Below are 24009 nucleotides of genomic sequence, written 5' to 3'. Positions count from 1 at the left end.
TTTTTGTTTTCAAAATCTTTTGGGGGGAATAAAATGCATAACGTTTTGCGCTCTATTACAAAATATTTTATTGCAAATTGTATTTTTTTTAAACTTTTGAAGCCTCGTTTTTGCTTTCAGAACAATTATTTTTGATTGAAAATAATAACTTTTTGATCTAGACAAAAAGACACAAATGTACCTCCATAGTTTTAGCTCTGTACTCCAGAACTTTGAAATGAAACAATAACTATGAGGTTAAAGTACAGACGGTCAGCTTTAATTTTAGGGTATTCTCATCCATAGAAATTACAGCACTTTCTGTACATAGTCCCCCCCCAGTTTAGGGAACCAAAAGTATTTGGACAAATTCACAATCAGAAAGTATTCATACCCCTTGACTTATTCCACATTTTGTCTTACACCCTGAATTTAAAATGGATTTACATAATTGTTCTCTCTTACCCACCTACAAACAATACCTCATAATGACAAAGTGAAAACATGTTTTTAGAATCAGAAGTATCTAAATTTACATAAGTATTCACACCCCTGAGTCAATACATGTTAGAATCACCTTTGGCAGCAATTACAGCTTGGAATCTTTCTGGGTAAGTCTCTAAGAGCTTTGCACACCTGCATTGTACAATATTTTCCCATTATTCTTTATACAAGTCTTCAAGCTCTGTTAAATTGGTTGTTGGTCATTGCAAGACAACCATTTTCAAGGCTTGCCATAGATTTTCAAGCATATCTAAGTCAAAACTGTAACTCTGCCATTCAGGAAGATTCACTCTCTTCTTGGTAAGCAACTTCAGTGTAGATTTGGCCTTGTGTTTTAGCTTATTGTCCTGCTGAAAGGTAAATTCATCTCCCAGTGTCTGGTGGAAAGCAGACTGAACCAAGTTTTTCCTCTAGGATTTTACCTTTAGCGTCATTACATTTTTTTTCTTTCTTGAAACTCCCCAGTCTGTAATGATAACAAGCATACCCATAACATTATGCAGCCACCACTATGCTTAAAAATATGGAGAGTGCTACTCAGTCATGTATTGGATTTGCCCCAAACAAAACTTTGTATTCAGGACAAAACATGTATTGCTTTGCCACATTTTTTGCAGTATACTTTTTTTATTCTGTACAGGCATCCTTTTCACTGTCAATTGCGTTAGTATTATGGAGTAAAAGTACTGTAATATCTAAACTGTTCACCCAATATGGATGACAATACCCTCATACTAAAGCTGACAGTCTACACTTTAACCTCAGTCATTGTATCATTTCAAATCCAAAGTGCTGGAGTACAGAACCAAAACAACAAAGAATTTGTCACTGTCCAAATACTTTTGGATCTCACTGTACAGTATATTCCAGCAAGCAAATGAAGACAGAATTTGCAATGGGAGTGATTTTTTTCTTTATATAATTGCCACTTGGGCCGCAGAATTATTCAGAAATGCAAGTGTACAATAAACGATCGTCCTTCAGTCTCTTCTGTGGATCAACAAAAATACACCTCACCATAGGTTCTCACAAATATAATGACCACAAAGAAACGGTGTAACATAAAATGGATACACTGAATAGCACAGGCATTTCCAGATGTATTTTTTCCTCCTTCTGACTGGTTGCCTGTATAGAAATAGAAACACTACAACAGACAAAGCTCCACAGACAACGACAATGACTAGTACACTCAATATGGCTACCAGTTCACCAATGGAACGTCAACTTACATGGGAATGTCCATTCTAGTAATTATATTTCTATGGCCTGAATACTGGCCTGTCCCGTTTCCTGTCTCACCGCCGTAGCCGCAGGAAGAAGGCGTGTCGGCACTCCTTGCTGTCCAGCGGGTAGTATTTGTCGTAAAAGTCCAAGATGTACTCCTCAGTCTTGAAGCCAAACTTCTGGTACAGCAGCATGGCGGGGTTACTGGCCGAAACGTGTAGAGTGACGTCTTTTCCCATGCAGGTCTGTGGGGGAAAGAGAACCTTGCTTGAAAAGACATCTTCCCTTTTTTCAACCACTTAACCTGTGCTGTTGTAGATCGATCCAAACAATTTAAGTGACTTGCATGGTTATTTATTTATAGTTATTTCTAGCAGTCTCGAGCTGACTCGACTAATTCTAATGTAGCCGTTGGGTCAAGTTAGTCCCTCGTTTAAAAAGCACTAACCACCAGTACAGTGACTTTACACAGTGTACAAAACACCTTCCTAATATTGAGTTGCACCCCCTTTTGCCCTCAGAACAACCTCAATTTGTCAGGGCATGGACTCTTCGAGGTGTTGAAAGTGTTCCACAGGGATGCTGGCCCATGTTGACTTCAATGCTTCAATGTTGTGTCAAGTTGGCTGAATGTCCTTCGGGTGGTGGACCATCCTTGACACACATGGGAAACTGTTGAGTGTGAAAAACCCAGCAGCATTGCAGTTCTTGACAGACTCAAATCGGTGCGCCTGGCATCTACTACCATACCCCATTCAAAGGCACTGAAATATTTTTGTCTTGCCCATTCACCCTCTGAATGGCACACATACACAATCAATGTCATAATTGTCTCAAGGCTTAAAAATTATTCCTTAACCCGTCTCCTCCTCTTCATCTACACTGATTGAAGTAGATTTAACAGGTGACATCCTTAAGGGATCATAGCTTTCAACTGGTCAATCTGTCATAGAAAGAGCAGGTGTTCCTAATGTTTTGTACACTCAGTGTCTATTACAATGACGTGTATATGATGGCAATATGGCTCTATACAATGTGGCCTAGAGACTATTAAAGCTGCACTTCAGCACTTTATGTAGACGCTAGTATAGTGCCCCTTTAATTGCTGCTTGCAACTGTAGTATTGTTGTTTTTATAATCATTATTATGATTTTGTTACCATACCTGAATGAGATGGTAGATCATGAATGTAGCGATCCCAGCCCTCCTCCACTCGGGATGCACCAGCAGGAAGGAGATGTAGGCCTCGTTGTACTTCACATCCGGCACCATGAACCCAAAGCCGATCACAACCTTCTTATAAAGGACCACTACGCTGAAGTCTGGGTACTGGAGACACTCAGAGAGATCCACGCCTGATAGGAGAGCCAGAGAGAAAATCAGCCATCAATCTAAAACTGAGGGAAATATGCCTCAACCCCAAATGAATGGAAAAGATAAGCACTGACTAAAATCAGGAAATTAGATGGTGCTCATCTTTTCCATTCATTTGGAATTGAGGCATATAGCTGGATCTACACAACGGATGGCCTGGAATATAACGACACTAGCATACTTTTGAGGTCTGGAACATCTGACAGACCTACATTTTTTAAAATTAAATGTCCCTTTTAAGTTCCCAGTCTGACATGTAAAAATTATCAAGTAAAATAAAAATGTGGTAGTATGGCCCTGTTCAGTCTCCTACCTGGCCAGAAGATGTCGTGGCACATGGAGTTAACGGAGGGGATGTGGTTGGGCCGGACGTAACAGTAGTCGATGGGGGCCTCTGGCTTGGGGACCCAGCAGGGGTCCTTCCTGTGGGGGTAGGCACGGATCTCCGCCAACAGCTTCAGCTTCATAGGCTTGTTCTCGTAGTCCCTCCTGGTGATGGATTCATTAGTGCACACCGTAGCAAAACATTTTGCAATGGAAAACATTTCGCAACCAAAACGAGAGTTTCTTATTGGAGAAGTTCAAATAGTCACTCTCTGTTTCATTCCATTTTTTTCGGTTTGGTGTCTAGTGAATATAACCAAGGAGATGGGATAGAAAATAAATGCCATGAATAGAGCCAACATGATTTCTTAATTTGTGTGTCAGAGAGGAATGACTTCTTCACAATGTATTTCAATCTGAATGTAACAAAGATATTGGCCACGTTCAGGAGGGCTACATACTGCACGTAACAGATAAAAACGGCATGAATTGAGCCACAATAATATTGATTCCTTCCATGCTGTTTGTTATACCTCACCTTGAGTATCAGGGTTTAATTACAGGTTAATGTCATAGGTCAGTTGGTCACAAATGTCTCTTACCATATTAGGGGTATAAAGGCTGCATGTGGTGTGCCTCATGAAGGAGGTAAGGGCATGTGGCATACCTTATGAAGGGTTTGAGGGTGCGGGAGGTGTACGGGCTCTTGATGCCTTGGTCTACGCTGGCGTCGGAGCCCATGAGGCGGTGCCAGAAGGACACTGTGGGCTGGTGGTACCCTCTTCTGCTGGACACCGTTGTCTAAAGGGATCAAATGCATTCCATAGACGTGTGATTGAGGCAAAAGACGTATCACGCATGTGATGTAATGTGTTTGGAAATATTCAGACCATTCTTCTCGTTCGTGACCACTCATAACAAATCGGATTTTCATCATAAATGCCACATAGCAGAGTTTTTATCCAAAGCGACCAACAGTACAGAGAGTGCATACATTTGTGTATGATCTGTGCACAAATTTGACACCTGTGCTTGTGGTAGTGAAGGTGTACCTGGAAGCGGTCGAGGATTCGGAGGTCCTGGCTGGTGGTGCGGTACTTCCCCGCGCCGGAGCCCTCGTAGCGGCCCTGTCCCCCCTCCTGGGCCCCGTACAACCCTCCCACCAGACTGAGGGTGGCGCTAACCGCCTGGTCGATGTCCAGCAGGGGGAGTCCTCTCTGGCGCTTGGCCTTCCTCACCAGTAGCTTCCTGTGCAGCCGCTTGGCCTGCGCAGTCACCGCCAGCGCTTGCGGACAAGCCTCCAGGCGCCGCAGCAGCACACGCTCCTCATACAGGCTGAGGTGGGCAAACCGGGGCTCTGAAGGGGGGAACCCTTCCCCTTCTCTGTTAAGGCCCCCCTCCTCCTCTCCCCACCACCCCGCGCCCCCCTGGCCACATTGGATTGGCCTTCGCCGTGCCCCCGCCTCTCGTCGTCTTCATCATCCCGGCCGCGGCCCTCCTCGTCACTCTCTGCTTCCTGCTTGATGTGCGCCCCTGCCACCCCAGGCCGCAGCTTCTTGCGAACGACAAGGGCGCCAGTGCCCAGAGACATACTGGGTGAGGGGATGTACTCGATGCCGGGATCGATGACGCCTTCGCCGTCCAGCTCCTCGTCATCTGGAGTTTCAAATCAGAAAGGGGAAATATTAACGATACATTGTGAGATTTCCAGCCATTCACTGATCATTTCAACTAATTAAATACCACTTTTGAGTCATTCATTCCTATAGCACTACAGACAGATACTGTATATCATAGAAATCAATTGATAATGGCATGGAATGCACCTCGGAATATTGCTTCATTGTTGACGTTCATTGTGGAATTAAATGCTATCAGACGCCATTTCTCATCTTACCTTTTCTATCTAGACTAAAAACTCCAATATCAAGGGGACCCCGACTTCTTACCGTGAAAGAGCGCCATCGGTGGCATGACGTCAGGGATGAGGTCAGCCTCCGACAGCAGGCTGGGCGTGGCTGAGTGGGAGGCGGGGGTGCCGGGTGCAGAGAAGTCTGGAGAGGGCGACGGCGAGGGACTGGTGAGTGGCGTTCGGTCCGATGAGCTCATTGAGGAGAAGTCCACCACCTCGCCTTTCTCCAGGACCAAGTCGGGTCGCCGCCCGCCGCCACGGCCGCTGAACTTGACAGGCGTGGAGGAGGCGCTGTGATCCATGTAACCCGCCGCCTCCTTCTGCGCCCGCCGGATGTCCTTAGCCTCGTGGGTGCGTGAGCGCTTTTCTTTCAGCTGCATGGCGCTTTCCACCGGATTCCGGCCCACGCGCTTCCGTAAGCCTTCCACCGTGATGATGGGGTCCAGGGTTGGCTTGGAGGCGGCTGAGAAAGTAACAAACGCCAGCTAAGCAAATTGTTAAACAAAAAGGGCTCTAAATGCATGCATGTACAGTCGCCTGGAGGGGTGAATTTATTTTATACAACAGTAGCTGGTTAGCCCTCAAAAACATGTAAGTGATTCACACAACAGACTTTGCACAATTCTGCAAACTGCTTAGGGTTATCTACCTCTAACAATAGAAGTGTGAATTTATCCCTGTCATTTTTAAAGTCATATCCCCCCTTGACTTTTCATAAATAAGTCTATTTAACACACTGATGTTAATACAATTTCTTTATCACAAAATAATCCTTTGGTTGTGTCTGAATATTTGAAAACTTAAGGTTATTTATGAGTGTTCTGCAGTTCACCTTTAGACTTTAGGGAGGCCACCGAGGACTTGTCTCCATCTGGGCGCAGGGTGGGTGGACGGTTCTGCACCAGCTTCCACCAGCCCGGCTCGCCAAACTCCTGGGCCCCTGAGCGGAAGAACGTGGGGCTCCCCACCGACAAACAGCCCGCCACCGTGCTCCACCACGTGGAAGTCTTCTTTCTGCAGGTGAAGGTGAGGCGTCAAAAACACTAACCATTTACAAAATACTAGACTTGAAAAGAATAATTAAAACATAGCTCTTGTTTCCACAAAGGTTGGGTCAAGTTCCAAATCTGTCCGCTCTTGATATTCTGATAATTGACTTAACGATTATCAGGTTTTCTGTTTACATTTTTAGGGTTGTATGCAAACTTATCAAAACCTTACCAACTGACAACCAAATTAATGTTGTTTTCTTTCTAACCTGGTGCCCAGTAGGAAGGTCCAGTGTCTGCCAATAAAGGCACAGATGTCCTCCTTCCATCTAAAGTAGCCTTGACGCCCCGTGCCCTCCAACGAAAGGTTGTACATGGCCAACATAACCACCTGAAATAAAACAGAAAACACAACGAACTGCAATGAAACCAGGAAAATAAAATGACATTTGTTCAGTACTCATTTCAGAGTGCTGTTGCCCAGAACAAATATAATCACTGAAATAAAGTCTACAGCAATATACCATACTTTGCAATTTTATACTTGTTCATATTGTAGATAAGGATCTTGCCCCATGTTTTTATTAAGGTGTTCCTCTTTTGACCCTGTTCACGTTCTTATTATCTTATGTAAGCTGCACTACAAATCAGTTCTTTATTGTAAACACTGTGGCCCATATACCTGTTGCCAGGTGAGTCTCATCCTCTCAAAGGTCTCCTTGACATCTTCTGTACAGTCATAGCAGGTGAACTTGAAGAAGTTGTCTCCTTTCAGGTAGCTGGGTTGCTCTCCGTGCAGCTGTGCTGAATGGTGGGGATGAGAATAAAAAGACCGCTAAGAGACAAGGCATTCTGTTCATTTCATTCTCAATCTTTATTTGAAAAGCATGTACGGTGCAAATTTGTAGAGAAAAGCTGCAGCCCATTTTAATATCTATGGATGGACAGATAAGGCCAACCCCACTGAAATTACTGAGGAAATAACTGAGCAAAATATACTCTGTCCAAATCGTTGTGATTTGCAATTGTTATGTGATATCGAGAAAGAACAACGCCCCGTCACAGGGAGAGGTTGCTCTCCCTCCCTGCTTTCGGTGCGCCCCAGGGGCTGCCTGGCCTTCCTCTCACCGATAGGGATCCACTTGTGGCACTTGTCGCAGTAGAAGGCCATGTCCTCGTTCCAGCCACCCTCGGCGTCCTCCCCCAGATCGCTGTTGAGCGAGTCACCGCTCTGGTCGTGCGAGAGATCCACCGAGGCTTGGTCTTCCGATTCCACGATGAGCAGCGTCTCACCCTCCACCTCACCCTCCTCCAGCCCCTCCGAGGCAGAGGTGCACATGGCCTCATCTTCCACTTGGCCCCTCTGCTCACCACCGCTTTCCATCATCACCAGGTGGAGTCAGACAGTCTAATCCTGTGCAGAGAGTCAAGAGTCCCAATTGTGTAAGGACATCATAACATGACCTACTACCTAACTAAACACTATGTATAGCCTACCTTTAGGGAACTAACTGCATGCTACGCATAGGCCTACATGTTTTTCAAAACCAGTGACAATCAATAGCTATCCAGAAGGGTGGCAATGGCTTCTGCAGTGTCAGCTAGTTTACTTTTCCTCCAAACCTGTAATTGATAAATCATTGGCCAGAGAATCTACAAAGATGTCTCTTGTAAAAGGCATGGGTTCCATTTGCATAAAGACAGCCCAGCTTGAAAGAAAACCATGGTGTACTACGTCGCTTTATCAATATTCTAAAACGAACATTAGCCATAGCTACACTACATGTCGCTACATAACAATTGTGAAGGCTGTTGTCAAAGTAGTTGTTGTTATGCCTGTGGTTGGTCGGAGCCCTACTGCCCTGATTCTCTCCTGTCGCGCTCTGCCTTGAGCTCCTTGGTCAGACTTTGTTGATCGAGCACTCGCAGATTCTCTCTCTGTCTAAAAGTATGGCTAGATGTGCTGTTGCTAGCTAGCTACAGTTAGCATCTGCATGCTTTTCTGCTAGCAGACAGCTAACTCTAGTGTTAGCTAACGTCGGCTAAGCAAAAGGTAATGTTTCGTCCGACAACTTTCTCAATGTAGCTAGCTAAGTTGCAACGGACTTTTGCATGGGAAACACTGTACCCTACTATGACACATGGCTAGTTAGCTAACGTTATCTGGGAATTGAAGCGTACAGTAATTGAGCTGGTCCGCAGGCGAGCTAATTGTTTACCTCTTGGTCCCAGTTTTGCTTGAGATGCACTCCTGCAACAGTGCTCACCGTAAGTATCTCAGAAACGCCGAGTACAACTTTAGAGGTTGTATACATAGCTAGCTATCTAGTATTGCATGTAGTTTGGAGACACGGGGAATTGCTAATCTAGGAGTTGGATAACGTTAGCACAGGACATCTCAGAAATGTGTGGATGAGTTTAGGCTGTAGAGTAGAGTACCGAGCAGGGTACCGACTGTAGAGACAGTAGAACAAATCGATTAAATCGTCTTTGTAAACAATTATGCAATTCATAGTAATAAGTCATAATAATTTGCTAATTTTCTGGACATAAAACACGAATTAAATAATGTAAAACATACAAAATGTGTTTAAAGTCTAAAATATAAGTGGCTAAATGAGATGCATACAAAGCTCGCCCACCATTTGGCAAATCTGACCATAATTCCATCATCCTGATTCCTGCTTACAAGCAAAAACTAAAGCAGGAAGCACCGGTGACTAGATCAATAAAAAAGTGGTCAGATGAAGCAGATGGTAAGCTACAGGACTGTTTTGCTAGCACATACTCGAATATGTTCCGGGATTCCTGCAATGGCATTGAGGAGTACACCATATCTGTCATTGGCTTCATCAGAAAGCACATCGATGACGTCGTCCCCACAGTGACTTACGTACATACCCCAACCAGAAGCTATGAATTACAGGAAGCATCCACACTGAGCTACAAGCTAGAACTGTCGCTTTCAAGGAGCGGGTCTCTAACCCGGAAGCTTATAAGAATTCCCGCTATGCCCTCCGATGAACCATCAAACAGGCAAAGCATCAATACAGGACTAAAATCGAGTCGTACTACACCAGCTCTGACGCTTGTCGAATGTGGCAAGGCCTGCAAACCATTACAGAGTACAAAGGGAAGCACAGCAGAGAGCTGCCCAGTGACACGAGCCTACCGGATGAGCTAAACTACTTCTATGCTCGCTTCGAGGCAAATAACACTGAAACATGCATGAGAGCACCAGCTGTACCAGAAGACTGTGTGATCACGCTCTCCGCAGCCGATGTGAGTAAGACCTTTAGACAGGTCAACATTCACAAGGCCGCAGGGCCAGATGGATTACCAGGACGTGTACTGCGAGCATGCGCTGACCAACTAGCAAGTGTCTTCACTCACATTTTCAACCTCTCCGAGTCTGTAATACCAACATGTTTCAAGCAGACCACCATAATCCCTGTGCCCAATAACACAAAGGCAACCTGCCTAAATGACTACAGACCCGTAGCACTCACATCCGTAGCTATGAAGTGCTTTGAAAGGTTGGTAATGGCTCACATCAACACCATTATCCCAGAAACCCTAGACCCACTCCAATTTGCATACCGCCCAAACAGATCCACAGATGATGCAGTCTCTATTACACTCCACACTTCCCTTTCCCACCTGGACAAGAGGAACACTTATGTGAGAATGCTATTCATTGACTATAGCTCAGCGTTCAACACCATAGTACCCTCAAAGCTCCTCACTAAGCTAAGGACCCTGGGACTAAACACCCCCCTCTGCAACTGGATCCTGGTCTTCCTGACAGGCCGCCCCCAGGTGGTGAGGGTAGGTAGCAACACATCCGCCACGCTGATCGTCAACACTGGAGCTCCCCAGGGGTGCGTGCTCAGTCCCCTCCTGTACTCGCTGTTCACCCATGACTGCATGGCCAGGCACGACTCCAACACCATCATTAAGTTTGCAGATTTCAAATGTGATCCACACTGGACACTGATGTATATACAAAATATTTTATTCAAGGAAAATGCTCTCAACCATTTTACTTTGTAGTCTTTGTAGTTGTAAATATTTGATGCAAGGCAAATTGTTAATATTTGTTCATTGTGCTGTTTGACACTTTCAGGGTACAGAAGGTGATAAGGCAGATACCTTTCATCTGTGTTATCGTTCTATCACTTAAAAATAAACTGAGAAACACATCCTGAGATGTAGTTGAAATCTGCTAAAATTATATTGCCTGTTTTGGTTAATTGTTTTTGCTATGATAGTCATGGCATGCAACTGCCAACCCACTCATTTGTCAATGACAAATGGTGGCATCCCGACTGGCGTCACTACAGTCCCTGGTTCGAATCCAGGCTGTATCACACCCTACACCATGATTGGGAGTCCCATAGGGCCGCGCACAATTGCCCTAACGTTAACTGACTTGCCTAGTTAAATGTAAAAAGAAAATCCTGGTCTGTTTGTGATATTGGGATCTCAAACATTTGTTTGCTCATTCATACAACCCAACAACATACAAAGCCAGGGACAGGCAGCATTCAGTAAGTTAAACTCAGTTCAACTTGCAGAATAACTACTGTAAGCAGGTAGTAGAAAGCCTTGTAAAGCTTTGAATAGTCATCCATTGAAACTAAAGACATGTCTTGCTCCTCTGGGACTGCCGTGCAGAGGAAATACCATGCTGCGCAAATACGCAATAGATTGTACTTCACCGAGTTCGCACTATATAGATCAACTAGATTTTCTGTGATAGAATCAACATTATATCAGACCCTTTTCAATGCAACAAACCAAAACAAATCTAACTTTCCATGATTGAGTCTGTGATTTTGATGTAGGCGGAGCCAGAGCGCAAAATAGAAGCATTATATTGGCTGTGTAGCCCACGTCCTTCAATCACCCGGAAGTGAATGCTCTTTTTAGATCAGAGCACACAAGCCGCCTGTGTGCACATTTGTTGATATTCTTTGCTAGTTAGCGAGTTTTATTAGCCCAGTTATAGATACATATTGGTCAGCAATGGGGAGTTACTGCTTCCTACAAGAGCACCAAACTTATAGGCTATATTTCAAGCTGTCTATGAAAAGCCAGTCAGATAATCGTCTTCTTCTGAAGTTTAACGGCAGTTGGCATCCAATTTGTTGCATTACCTCCACCTACTAGAGTGGATTACAACTCCCTTATACTTTGCTTGAAAAATAAAAATGGTATAAATAAATACCTTACCATTTAACACTACACTCACTAATTTCTAAATTATATAAAATAGAATTAACACCACCCTACTCCACTAATTAAATGTATTTATTCCTACCTCATGCAATCATCCTGAAAGGATGGGTCATCACCACTTAACACACCCTGTAACTCTTGATGTCAAGTCTCGAACTCCCAAATAGCTCTCTGCAGCTGCCACCACAACCTAAATTTTTTGCGACTTCCATTCCATCCCTGTAATACAGTTGATAACCATTTCTATAAATCCAATCTTACTGAAACGTATCACTTTTTGGCCTATCCCTCTGTACTGGTATATCTCTACTACTCTCACCACTTCTCCCCCTTAACCCATTTTCCTCTATTTTCTTCACTGCCTCAGCATATGACAACTTCTGCACTACTCTAACCCTGGAAACCTCAACCTGCCTCTCTCACACGGGACATTTCCGATCCCCAGCTTCACAGGCACCCCTACAATTAACACATTCCACTACTTTCCCCAATACTACACATTCCTTTATCTCACGCCCTTCTGCACACCTTGGACCCTCCCTCCTACACATTGCTGCCACATGCCCATAAGCTTGACACCTGTAACATCGTAAAGTATTCAGGACATACATTCCTACAGGATAACTTATATATCGTAACTTCACTTTGTCGGGTAAAGACAACTTCAAAACTCAAAAGAACAGACAATGACTCTTCTGTTTCCCCCCTCTCGCCACCCTGTCTGCGTCGCACCAAACGACGAGCATCACATACACCGGGAATCTTTCCCCTCAGCTGGTCAACTTGTATATTTACTGCTACCTCAGTTATCACTCCTTTCATTGGTGCCCTTTTCTTGCGAGCGAAACAATGAACTTTTCTTGCCCCCATTTATTTTACTCTGAGAATCTTCTCTCTCTGGCCAACAGAAACACAAACAGTTATCACTAGACCACTTTTAATTACCCTCACCGATTCCACATTACCCAACTCTTTTTTTCACCCACCGTGAAACCACAAATGCATCAGCCAAAATAATTCCTTTTTTCCATAAACTTCACTCCTACTGTCACAGACTCATCTTTTTCCTGACCCTTGGTGCACACCTCAGTCTCCGATAACTTCACCCTCATTCACTTCCATTTCTCCTCCTGTCTTCAGATCCCTCTGCTTACACTTTCTACCATTCTTCTTTAACAAATCATCTCCCTTTTTTCCACCATTTTGTATCCGATTCAAGCTCACCCTCTCCTTCCCTCTCTGACCTCCTCTCCTTTTACCTCCATTTTCCAAGTATACAGTCGTGCCCAAAAGTTTTGAGAATGACACAAGTATTAATTTTCACAAAGTCTGCTGCCTCAGTTTGTATGATGGCAATTTGCATATACTCCAGAATGTTATGAAGAGTGATCAGATGAATTGCAATTAATTGCAAAGTCCCCCTTTGCCATGCAAATGAACTGAATCCCCAAAAAACATTTCCACTGCATTCCAGCACTGCCACAAAAGGACCAGCTGACATCATGTCAGTGATTCTCTCGTTAACACAGGTGTAAGTGTTGACAAGGACAAGGCTGGAGATCACTCTGTCATGCTCATTGTGTTCGAATAACAGACTGGAAGCTTCAAAAGGAGGGTGGTGCTTGGAATCATTGTTCTTCCTCTGTCAATCATGGTTACCTGCAAGGATACACGTGCCGTCATCATTGCTTTGCACAAAAAGGGCTTCACAGGCAAGGATATTGCTGCCAGTAAGATTGCACCTAAATCAACCATTTATCGGATCAAGAACTTCAAGGAGAGCGGTTCAATTGTTGTGAAGAAGGCTTCAGGGCACCCAAGAAAGTCCAGCAAGCGCCAGGACCGTCTCCTAAAGTTGATTCAGCTGCGGGATCGGGGCACCAGCAGTACAGAGCTTGCTCAGGAATGGCAGCCGGCAGGGCATCTCCGGCGCGGCTCACTCTTGGTTTGCGTCCTACCTGACAGGTCGCTCCTACCAGGTGGTGTGGCGAGAATCCGTCTCCGCACCACGTGCTCTCACCACTGGTGTCCCCCAAGGCTCAGTTGTAGGCCCTCTCCTATTCTCGCTATGCACCAAGTCACTTGGCTCTGTCATATCCTCACATGGTCTCTCCTATCATTGCTATGCAGACGACACACAATTAATCTTCTCCTTTCCCCCTTCTGATAACCAGGTGGCAAATCGCATCTCTGCATGTCTGGCAGACATATCAGTGTGGATGACGGATCACCACCTCAAGCTGAACCTCGGCAAGACGGAGCTGCTCCTCCTTCCAGGAAAGGACTGCCCATTCCATGATCTCGCCATCACGGTTGACAACTCCATGGTGTCCTCCTCCCAGAGTGCTAAAAGCCTTGGCGTGACCCTGGACAACACCCTGTCGTTCTCCGCTAACATCACGGCGGTGACCCGATCCTGTAGGTTCATGCTCCACAACATTCGCAGAGTATGACCCTGCCTCACACAGGAAGCGGTGCAGGTCCTAATCCAGGCACTTGTCATCTCCCGTCTGGATTACTGCAACTCGCTGTTGCCGGGGCTCCCAACCTGTGCCATTAAACCCCTACAACTCATCCAGAACGCCGCAGCCCGTCTGGTGTTCAACCTTCCCAAGTTCGCTCACGTCATCCCGCTCCTCCGCACACTCCACTGGCTTCCAGTTGAAGCTCGCATCTGCTACAAGACCATGGTGCTTGCCTACGGAGCTGTGAGGGGAACGGCACCTCCGTACCTTCAGGCTCTGATCAGTCCCTACACCCAAAGAAGGGCACTGCGTTCATCCACCTCTGGCCTGCTCGCCTCCCTACCTCTGCGGAAGCACAGTTCCCGCTCAGCCCAGTCAAAACTGTCCTTATGCCTTGCCATAAGGCAAAAGTGATAACTAATTGGCTCGGGGAACAAAGCATCGATATTTTGGTTCCATGGCCAGGAAACTCCCCAGACCTTAATCCCATTGAGAACTTGTGATCAATCCTCAAGAGGTGGGTGGACAAACAAAAACCCACAAATTCTGACAAACTCCAAGCATTGATTATGCAAGAATGGGCTGCCATCAGTCAGGATGTAGCCCAGAAGTTTATTGACAGCATGCCAGGGCGGATTGCAGAGGTCTTGAAAAAGAAGGGTCAACACTGCAAATATTGACTCTTTGCATCAACTTCATGTAATTGTCAATAAAAGCCTTTGACACTTATGAAATGCTTGTAATTATACTTCAGTATTCCATATGACAAAAATATCTAAAGACACTGAAGCAGCAAACTTTGAAAATGTATATTTGTGTCATTCGCTGTACTCTCTGCCACGACTGTACGTCTCCTTATGATAATACTGCACTACTCCTGACAAACATATTGGTCTTGCTTTCTCTAGGGACTCCATTTCCCGTCTCGCCAGTCAGGTAAAAAGCTTATGTCTTAATTAAAGGGGCAGTGTTGTATTTTGAGACAGGCTTGAAAATGCAAATAAGCCAATAGGCAGAGGGGTAGCCTACATTGTCTAATTCTCTGTATGGTAATAATCATTATTTTTTTCTTGTTTGTAAAGTGTTTTTTTACATCATACAATGCAATACAATGTACAGGCACCTATTTGGCCCATGGTGTTACAGACCAAGTAATAAATAATTAATTCATGTCAAGCCCTTCATAATGTAAACTTTTATAAAAGCTATTTCCATGTGAAAATGTTATGGGATTTGCTCCATTGGTTTTGTTGGTAGGCCTACATTATGCTCAAATAACCACAATAGCCTATTGGCTACTGTCTAAAACTGTGAGGGTACAGCCTCAGTGTTCACTGTAAACGAGCGCTGGAAGTTGCACAAAGTTCTCCCAATGTTCCAGTTTCCTCTCACAAGACCTAAAATTAGCTCGGTGCCCCAAATAAATTGAGGGAACATGGCTCTTTTCTATCACTGCCCCTATCCCATGAGCTTCTATTGGTACATGTAACCACAGGAGCTCCCCTTTGTGGACATTAAGTAACATTACATAAAATGCAGCCATGGCAACTCACTTTCAGGGGAAAAGCTGAAGAATGTACAGCACCTCCCGTCTCCTATCTAATAATGTGCATTCATGCACTCAGCCGTCCACAATATCCAACATTGCTCTGACTGAATTTTGAAAGGATAGGTCTGAGGTGCAGTTTTTGTTTACCCCATTTTACCTAGAATTCAGTTTACTGCTTGAATGTGTCTACTCTGTAATGTATCCCACATCCCCCTCCATCCCATCAATGCGTCTTGAGCTAAAAACCTAAGCAGACTTCTCAGCAGAGTACCAGTTCCAAATCACACTACTTAAGGAACTCAGCATTTTCCTGAAAGAGTATACTTTTTGCTTGCAAAGATTGATGTGTTGCAGCATCTAAGAATTATTTATCAGAAATTGATGTTTGATGTTTTTTCGCTTCCGGGTGACTTTCGTAAATATTGTTTTTAGAATTTTGGATGTAGCCCAATTGAAAGATGGAATCACACTTTGAGTGTACTACTTAAGTTCATAACAAATAAGAAAGCTTCTCAGAAATAGGAACTGATCATTGCTAAAGTGCTTCATACAGAAACTAAATTAACCGTTCTCTCTGCCATTGTTGTTGTTGAAATATTTAGTTTGATATGATATTCAAAATGGATCGCAAAGCAGTCACTAAGTTCACACTTTACTAAGATGACACCAGACCTTAAACTTTCTCTTGTCTTGACAAGCCGTTGGCATGTTAGGGCCATTTATGTACCAGAGGTTTGCTCACCTTTGCCTTTGCTTTGTGTGCAGGGGGGTAACTTTTCCCTGGAATTATCCACGCCTGTGACAGCTAAAGCAAACAGTCAGACTGCCACCCCAACAATGCCCCTCTAACTTCCTAAAAGTGCAGTTAACAGATGTCACATTTCCCATGAGCCTCAGGGATTTGTGTCATGTTTATGAGGGCATGTACTGAAATGCTCTTAAAACGTTTTACAACAGAAAATGAGAATGAGCATTTCTTATTGGACAAGGGCAGGTATTCCCTCCTGGTTTGGGTCCATTTTCTTCCATTTGGTGCATAATGAACATGACTCAGGTCTGCATGCCATGTAGTGTACTGTATACAGAGTCAAAATCCTGCCTCATAATTGGGATTTCTGGCAGATGTTTCACCGGTTTATCAGCATGGTCATTGTGTTCTTGGCACACGTTTGCACTGTGCAAACTTCTGCTCTTTTGGCAGGATATCAATTAGGAGTGGGCAAACTTGATTACAAACAAACTTACTAAAAATTTCAACTGTTGCATATCTTTTTTTTAATAATGACACACTACAAAATAGGCCAACTTCTTTTCTCGTGATTCCATTCAATACTAACCCGCAATAGCAATTTCTATGTGTATCTTTGGCATCCATCTGCACCCACCAAAAATTATAGAAACTAGCAAGCGTGCTGAGCAAACATTTAATGTCCCATGGTGTAGCCTCTGGGCAAATAAAAAAAAGTCCTTTGTCCTCCCCAGAACTCCAATAGAAATGATCTTCCCAATGGTCCGTTTTCCCAGGTTCTATCAGAGAAATGTGGAGTGTTGGGTCTATTTCTGAGTATGTGAGGTCTATGTGCCGAATCAGTTCATAATTATTGCATAAACATTTCGATTGACTGTAGACCACACTTGTTCAGGACAGAACTGTTTTCATCAAGTTTTCCCCCTGGATGTTTACTGTAAAACACATATTGAAAACCTTTTGATGAACCACAGTCTCTTATACAGTGTATTTCTCCTTCTGCCTCTCTCCTCTAGGTTCATTTTAACAACAATGAAAATCTACCTCTTTATCAGTGTAAAATATAAAGTGGAATGACAGTCTGAGGTACAAAGGTTTACCAGTTCTGCAGGGAGGAGAAAAGAGAGAGCATGAGAGAGGGAGGCGGGAAAAGGTTCCACAAACATGTTTGATTTTTCACCCCAATGACCATCACATCTACCCCAGTAGGGCACTAGCACGCCATCCACAGTATGGACCCGGGGAGGCCCGGGGAGGGAGCTAGGCTGTGTCAATGTACTCAGCACAAAGGTAGGTCTGTATGCCGGGTCTGCTGCCTGTACACTAAGGGCCTCTTTACACTACACTACTTTGACGACACAAACTAGATCCAGGAGAGACAGATCTAGATTTTGAACAGAAAAGTTGCAAATCTGATGTTGAAGAGAGATAGTCTCTTCATCATCACAGGTGTAAAATTGCCTGTTTTAATTTAGTTTCACCTTCAATTTAACTATTTAAAAATGTTAACTTCTTACACACAACTTTACCTTACATACATATACAACATGACCAAAAGTATGTCGACACCTGCTTGTCGTACATCTCATTCCAAAATCATGGGCGTTAATATGAAGTTGGTCCTCCCTTTGCTGCAATAATAGCCTCCACTCTTCTGGGAAGGCTTTCTACTAAATGTTGGAACATTGCTGCTGGGACTTGCCTCCATTCAGCCACAAGAGCTCTAGTGAGGTCGGGCACTGATGTTGGGCGATTATGCCTGGCTTGCAGTCGGTGTTCTAATTCATCCCAAAGGTGTACGATGGGGTTGAGGTCAGGGCTCTGAGCAGGCCAATCAAGTTTTTCCACACCGATCTCGACAAACCATTTCTGTGTGGACCTCGCTTTGTGGACAGGGGCATTGTCATGCTGAAACAGGAAAGGGCCTTCCCCAAACTGTTGCCACAAAGTTGGAAGCACAGAATTGTCTAGAATGTCATAGTATGCTGTAGCGTCCCTTCATTGGAACTAAGGGCCCTAGCCCGAATCATGAAAAACAGTCCCAGACCATTATTCCTCCTCCACCAAACTTTACAGTTGGCACTATGCACTGGGGCAGCAAGCGTTCTCCTAGCATCCGCCAAGCTCAGATTTGTCCGTCGGACTGCCAGATGGTGAAGCGTGACTCATCACTCCAGAGTACGCATTTCCACTGCTCCAGAGTCCAATGGCGGCGAGCTTTACACCGCTCCAGCCAACGCTTGGCATTGCTCATGGGGATCTTAGGCTTATGTGCGGCTGTTCAGCCATGGAAACCCATTTCACAAAGCTCCCAATGAACAGTTCTTGTGCTGACGTTGCTTCCAGAGGCAGTTTGGCACTCGGTAGTGAGTGTTGCAACAGAGGACAGACAATTATTATGCGCTACGCGCTTCAGCCCTTGGCGATCCCCTTCTGTGAGCTTGTGTTGCCTACCACTTCGAGGCTGATCCGTTGTTGCTCCTAGACGTTTCCACTTCACAATAACAGCACTTACAGTTGTCAGGGCAGCTCTAGCAGGGCAGACATTTTATGAACTGACTTGTTGGAAAGGTGGCATCCTATGACGGTGCCACGTTGAAAGTCACTGAGCTCTTCAAGTAATGCCATTCTACTGCCAGTTTTTGTCTATGGAGATTGCATGGCTGTTTGCTCAATTTTATAAACCTGTCAGCAAAAGGTGTGGCTGAAATAGCCGAATCTACTAATTTGAAGGGGTATCCACATACTTTTGTATATGTAGTGTACAGTGGGGGAAACAAGTATTTGATCCCCTGCTGATTTTGTACGTTTGCCCACTTACAAAGAAATGATCAGTCTATAATTTTAATGGTAGGTTTATATGAACAGTGAGAGACAGAGTAACAACAAAAAAATCCAGAAAAACGCATGTCAAAAATGTTATAAATTGATTTGCATTTTAATGAGGGAAATAAGTATTTGACCCCTCTGCAAAACATGACTTAGTACTTGGTGGCAAAACCCTTGTTGGCAATCACACAGGTCAGATGTTTCTTGTAGCTGGCCACCGGGTTTGCACACATCTCAGGAGGGATTTTGTCCCACTCCTCTTTGCAGATCTTCTCCAAGTCATTAAGGTTGAGGCTGACGTTTGGCAAATCGAACCTTCAGCTCCTTCCACAGATTTTCTATGGGATTAAGGTCTGGAGACTGGCTAGGCCACTCCAGGACCTTAATGTGCTTCTTCTTGAGCCACTCCTTTGTTGCCTTGGCCCTGTGTTTTGGGTCATTGTCATGCTGGAATACCCATCCACGACCCATTTTCAATGCCCTGGCTGAGGGAAGGAGGTTCTCACCCAAGATTTGACAGTACATGGCCCCGTCAAATGATGCGGTGAAGTTGTCCTGTCCCCTTAGCAGAAAAACACCCCCAAAGCATAATGTTTCCACCTCCATGTTTGACGGTGGAGATGGTGTTCTTGGGGTCATAGGCAGCATTCCTCCTCCTCCAAACACAGCGAGTTGAGTTGATGCCAAAGAGCTCCATTTTGGTCTCATCTGACCACAACACTTTCACCAGTTGTCCTCTGAATCATTCAGATGTTCAATGGCAAACTTCAGACGGGCATGTATATGTATTCTTGAGCAGGGGGACCTTGCGGGCGCTGCAGGATTTCAGTCCTTCACGGCGTAGTGTGTTACCAATTGTTTTCTTGGTGACTATGGTCCCAGCTGCCTTGAGATCATTGACAAGATCCTCCCGTGTAGTTCTGGGCTGATTCCTCACCGTTCTCATGATCATTGCAACTCCACGAGGTGAGATCTTGCATTGAGCCCCAGGCCGACGGATATCGACAGTTCTTTTGTGTTTCTTCCATTTGCGAATAATTGCACCAAATGTTGTCACCTTCTCACCAAGCTGCTTGGCGATGGTCTTGTAGCCCATTCCAGCCTTGTGTAGGTCTACAATCTTGTCCCTGACATCCTTGGAGAGCTCTTTGGTCTTGGCCATGGTGGAGAGTTTGGAATCTGATTGACTGATTGCTTCTGTGGACAGGTGTCTTTTATATAGGTAACAAGCTGCGGTTAGGAGCACTCCCTTTAAGAGTGTGCTCCTAACCTCAGCTCGTTACCTGTATAAAATACACCTGGGAGCCAGAAATCTTTCTGATTGAGAGGGGGTCAAATACTTATTTCCCTCATTAAAATGCTAATAAATTCATAACATTTTTGACATGCGTTTTTCTCGATATTTTAGTTGTTAGGCGGAGGATATATGGCTCCCTCGGGAACAGGCCCCAACCCCAGTGATCTGCGTGAAGAGGAGGCGGAGAAAGAGAGGCCGGAGGGCGGGCTGCCTTCTGAGGAGTAGGAGGTGATCGAATAAACCCCCACTCCCCTCAATTCTGCTCGCAAACATGCAATCTTTGGACAAGAAAATGGACGAGTTATTGGGAAAATTAAACTACCAACGGGACATTAAAAACTGTATTATCTTATGCTTCACGAAGTCGTGGCTGAACAACGACAATATCAACATACAGTTGGCTGGTTATACGATGCACCGGTAGGATATAACAGCGGCGTCTGGTAAGACAAGGAGCGGCGTTCTATATATTTTTTGCCTATGTAACAGCTGGTGCACGATATCTAAGGAAGTCTTGAGCTACTGCTCGCCTGAGGTAGAGTTTCTCAAGATAAGCTGCAGACCACATTACCTACCGAGAGAGTTTTCATCTATATTCTTTTTAGCTGCCACATACCACCACAGTCAGAGGCTGGCACTAAGATAGCATTGAATGAGCTGTATTTCGCCATAAGCAAACAAGAGAACACTCACCCAGAGGCGGCGCTCCTAGTAGCCGGGGACTTTAATGCAGGGAAACTTAAATCAGTTTTACCTCATTTCTATCAACATGTTAAATGTGCAACCAGAGGGAAAAGAACTCTGGACCACCTATACTACACACACAGAGATGCATACAAAGCTCTCCCTCACTCTCCATTTGGCAAATCTGACCATAATTCTATCCTCCTGATTCCTGCCTACAAGCAAAAGTTAAAGTAGGAAGCATCAGTGACTAGATCAATAAAAAAATGGTCAGATGAAGCAGATGCTAAGCTACAGGACTGTTTTGCTTGCACAGACTGGAATATGTTCTGGGATTCCTCCAATGGCATTGAGGAGTACACCACATCTGTCATTGGCTTCATCAAAAAGCGCATCGATGACATCGTCCCCACAGTGACCATACGTATATACCCCAACCAGAAACCATGGATTACAGGCAGCATCCGCACTGAGCTAAAGGCTAGAGCTGCTGCATTCAAGGTGCGGGACTCTAACCCGGAAGCTGATAAGAAATCCTGCTATGCCCTCCGACGAACCATCAAACAGGCAAAGCGTCAATACAGGACTATGATTGAGTCGTAATACACCGGCTCTGACACTCGTCAGATGTGGCAAGGCCTGCAAACCATTACAGACAACAAAGGGAAGCACGTCCGAGAGCTGCCCAGTGACACGGGCCTACCGGATGAGCTAAACTACTTCTAGACTCGCTTTGAGGCAAATAACATTGAAACATGCATGAGCACACCAGCTGTACCGGAAGACTGTGATCACGCTCTCCACAGCCGATGTGAGTAAGACCTTTAGACAGGTCAACATTCACAAGGCCGCAGGGCCAGACGGATTACCAGGACGTGTACTGCGAGCATGTGCTGACCAACTAGCAAGTGTCTTCACTGACATTTTCAACCTCTCCCAACAGAAGGTATAGGCAGATGAGAAAGCAGACCTCTGGATAAGAGCGTCTGCTAAATGACTAAAATGTAAAATGTAGAAAGCATACAGACAACAAGCACAATGCAGCTATTAGTATTCTGAAAGCTTGTAGGCCAACTTGGTCTCAGAGCATTTTGTATTATTCTGTACGTAAACCGAGACACTTTTTATTTGTATTTATTTATTAAACCTTTATTTAACTAGGCAAGTCAGTTAAGAACAAATTATTATGTACAGTGATGGCCTACCAGAAGGCAAAAGGCCTCCTGCGGGGACTGGGATAAAAAAAAATATATATATATATATATAGAGAGAGAGAGAACAAAACACATCACGACAAGAGAGACACCATAACACTACATAAAGACTAAGACAACAACATAGCATGGCAGCAACACATGAAAACACAGCATGGTAGCAACACAACATGGCAGCAACACAACAAAATAGCAGCACAAAACATGGTACAAACATTATTGGGCACAGACAGCAGCACAAATGGCAAAACGGTAGAGACAACAATACATCACATGAAGCAGCCACAACTGTCAGTAAGAGTGTCCATGATTGAGTCTTTGAATGAAGAGATGGAGATAAAACGGTCCAATTTGAGTGTTTTTTGCAGCTCGTTCCAGTCGCTAGCTGCAGCAAACTGAAAAGAGGAGCGACCCAGGGATGTGTGTGCCTTGGGACCTTTAACAGAATGTGACTGGCAAAACGGGTGTTGTATGTGGAGGATGAGGGCTGCAGTTGGTATCTCAGATAGGGGGGAGTGAGGTCTAAGAGGGTTTTATAAACAAGCATCAAACAGTGGGTCTTGCAATGTGTATCCAGAGATGACCAGTTTACAGAGGAGTATAGAGTGCAGTGATGTGTCCTATAAGGAGCATTGGTGGCCAATCTGATGGCCGAATGGTAAAGAACATCTAGCCGCTCGAGAGCACTCTTACCTGCCGATCTATAAATGACGTCTCCGTAATCTAGCATGGGTAGGATGGTCATCTGAATCAGAGTGAGTTTGGCTGCTGTGGTGAAAGAGGAGCAATTACGATAGAGGAAACCAAGTCTAGAATTAAGCTTAGCCTGCAGCTTTGATATGTGCTGAGAGAAGGACAGTGCACCGTCCAGCCATACTCCCAAGTACTTTAGTGTGATATGTTACATTTCTTATGGTATGTATTCCTTTGTGGATGTCCATCACCCATTTCGTATGTTATGTTACGAATTCTTATTATATGTTACAAATTAAAAAAATGTACTATATGTTACGATTCAGCAAAACGTACAATATGTTACGAATTCTAGCTAGGTGGCTAACATTAGCTAGGCTAAACAGTTAAGGTTAGGGCTAGGGAAAGGGTTAGCTAAAAGGGCTACGATTAGGGGAAGGGTTAGCTAACACACTAAGTAGTTGCAAAGTATCTAAAAAGTAGTAGAAGTTGAAAGTTGCTAGTAGCTAAAATGATAAAGTTGTCCATGATGAGATTCGAACTTGCAACTTTTAGGTTCGCTAGACATTAGCATTATACGCCTACCCATCCACCCCTACCAACCACCATACTTTTATTTTTGCCTTAAGTAATTAAGTCTTATGTAACCATACTAAATGAAGTATCCGGATTTAGCTCCATTATGTTACGTTTAGTCTATGAGACCAGGCTGTGTAAGCACAGGACAATGTCTTTAAATCCAGTTTAATCAATCCCAGACTTCAGACTGGACTGCTATTAAAGAACTACAATATTTGAGCAACTGTAGCAACACAACCATATCCAGTTCTCGGATGTAATTGTACTGGATTTCAAAGTTAATTTGGTCCCACTTCCTTTGGATAGTGCTCCACAAATGATTTGTGAATGCCCAAAACTGACTATCAACAGACTTGCAGATTTACTGTATGTGGTGATAACCGATGGCTTAAGGTGCAATG

At 44.4% G+C, this 24009-nt stretch overlaps 1 protein-coding gene across 1 annotated transcript; it reads right to left on the bottom strand.

The window, feature by feature from the left end:
• Window positions 1-1379: 1379 nt before the first annotated feature.
• LOC106584902 (cysteine-rich protein 2-binding protein) lies at window positions 1380-8796 on the bottom strand. Its single transcript, XM_045705256.1, has 12 exons — window positions 8529-8796; window positions 7438-7723; window positions 6992-7113; window positions 6579-6700; window positions 6153-6334; window positions 5358-5783; window positions 4855-5064; window positions 4461-4813; window positions 4076-4209; window positions 3398-3573; window positions 2875-3065; window positions 1380-1955 (listed from the first exon to the last, which is right to left on the bottom strand). Exons 2-12 carry the CDS (start codon window positions 7694-7696, stop codon window positions 1782-1784), a joined length of 2349 nt encoding a protein of 782 aa, XP_045561212.1. The 5' UTR covers window positions 7697-7723; window positions 8529-8796; the 3' UTR covers window positions 1380-1781.
• Between the last annotated feature and the right edge of the window lie 15213 nt (window positions 8797-24009).

Source organism: Salmo salar, chromosome ssa02, assembly GCF_905237065.1.
Source record: "Salmo salar chromosome ssa02, Ssal_v3.1, whole genome shotgun sequence".
NCBI classification, from domain to species: domain Eukaryota; kingdom Metazoa; phylum Chordata; class Actinopteri; order Salmoniformes; family Salmonidae; genus Salmo; species Salmo salar.
This window is presented reverse-complemented; position numbering and strand designations above follow the sequence as displayed.

Bases quoted from the DNA above. Each gene is read 5' to 3' on its own strand.
- LOC106584902 (XM_045705256.1), bottom strand. From the start codon at position 7,696: ATGATGGAAAGCGGTGGTGAGCAGAGGGGCCAAGTGGAAGATGAGGCC. The intron at 5,065-5,357 runs GTAAGAAGTCGG...TTGAAACTCCAG, and splicing joins ACCGATGGCGCTCTTTCACG to ATGACGAGGAGCTGGACGGC. The intron at 3,066-3,397 runs GTAGGAGACTGA...CTCTCCTATCAG, and splicing joins CCACGACATCTTCTGGCCAG to GCGTGGATCTCTCTGAGTGT.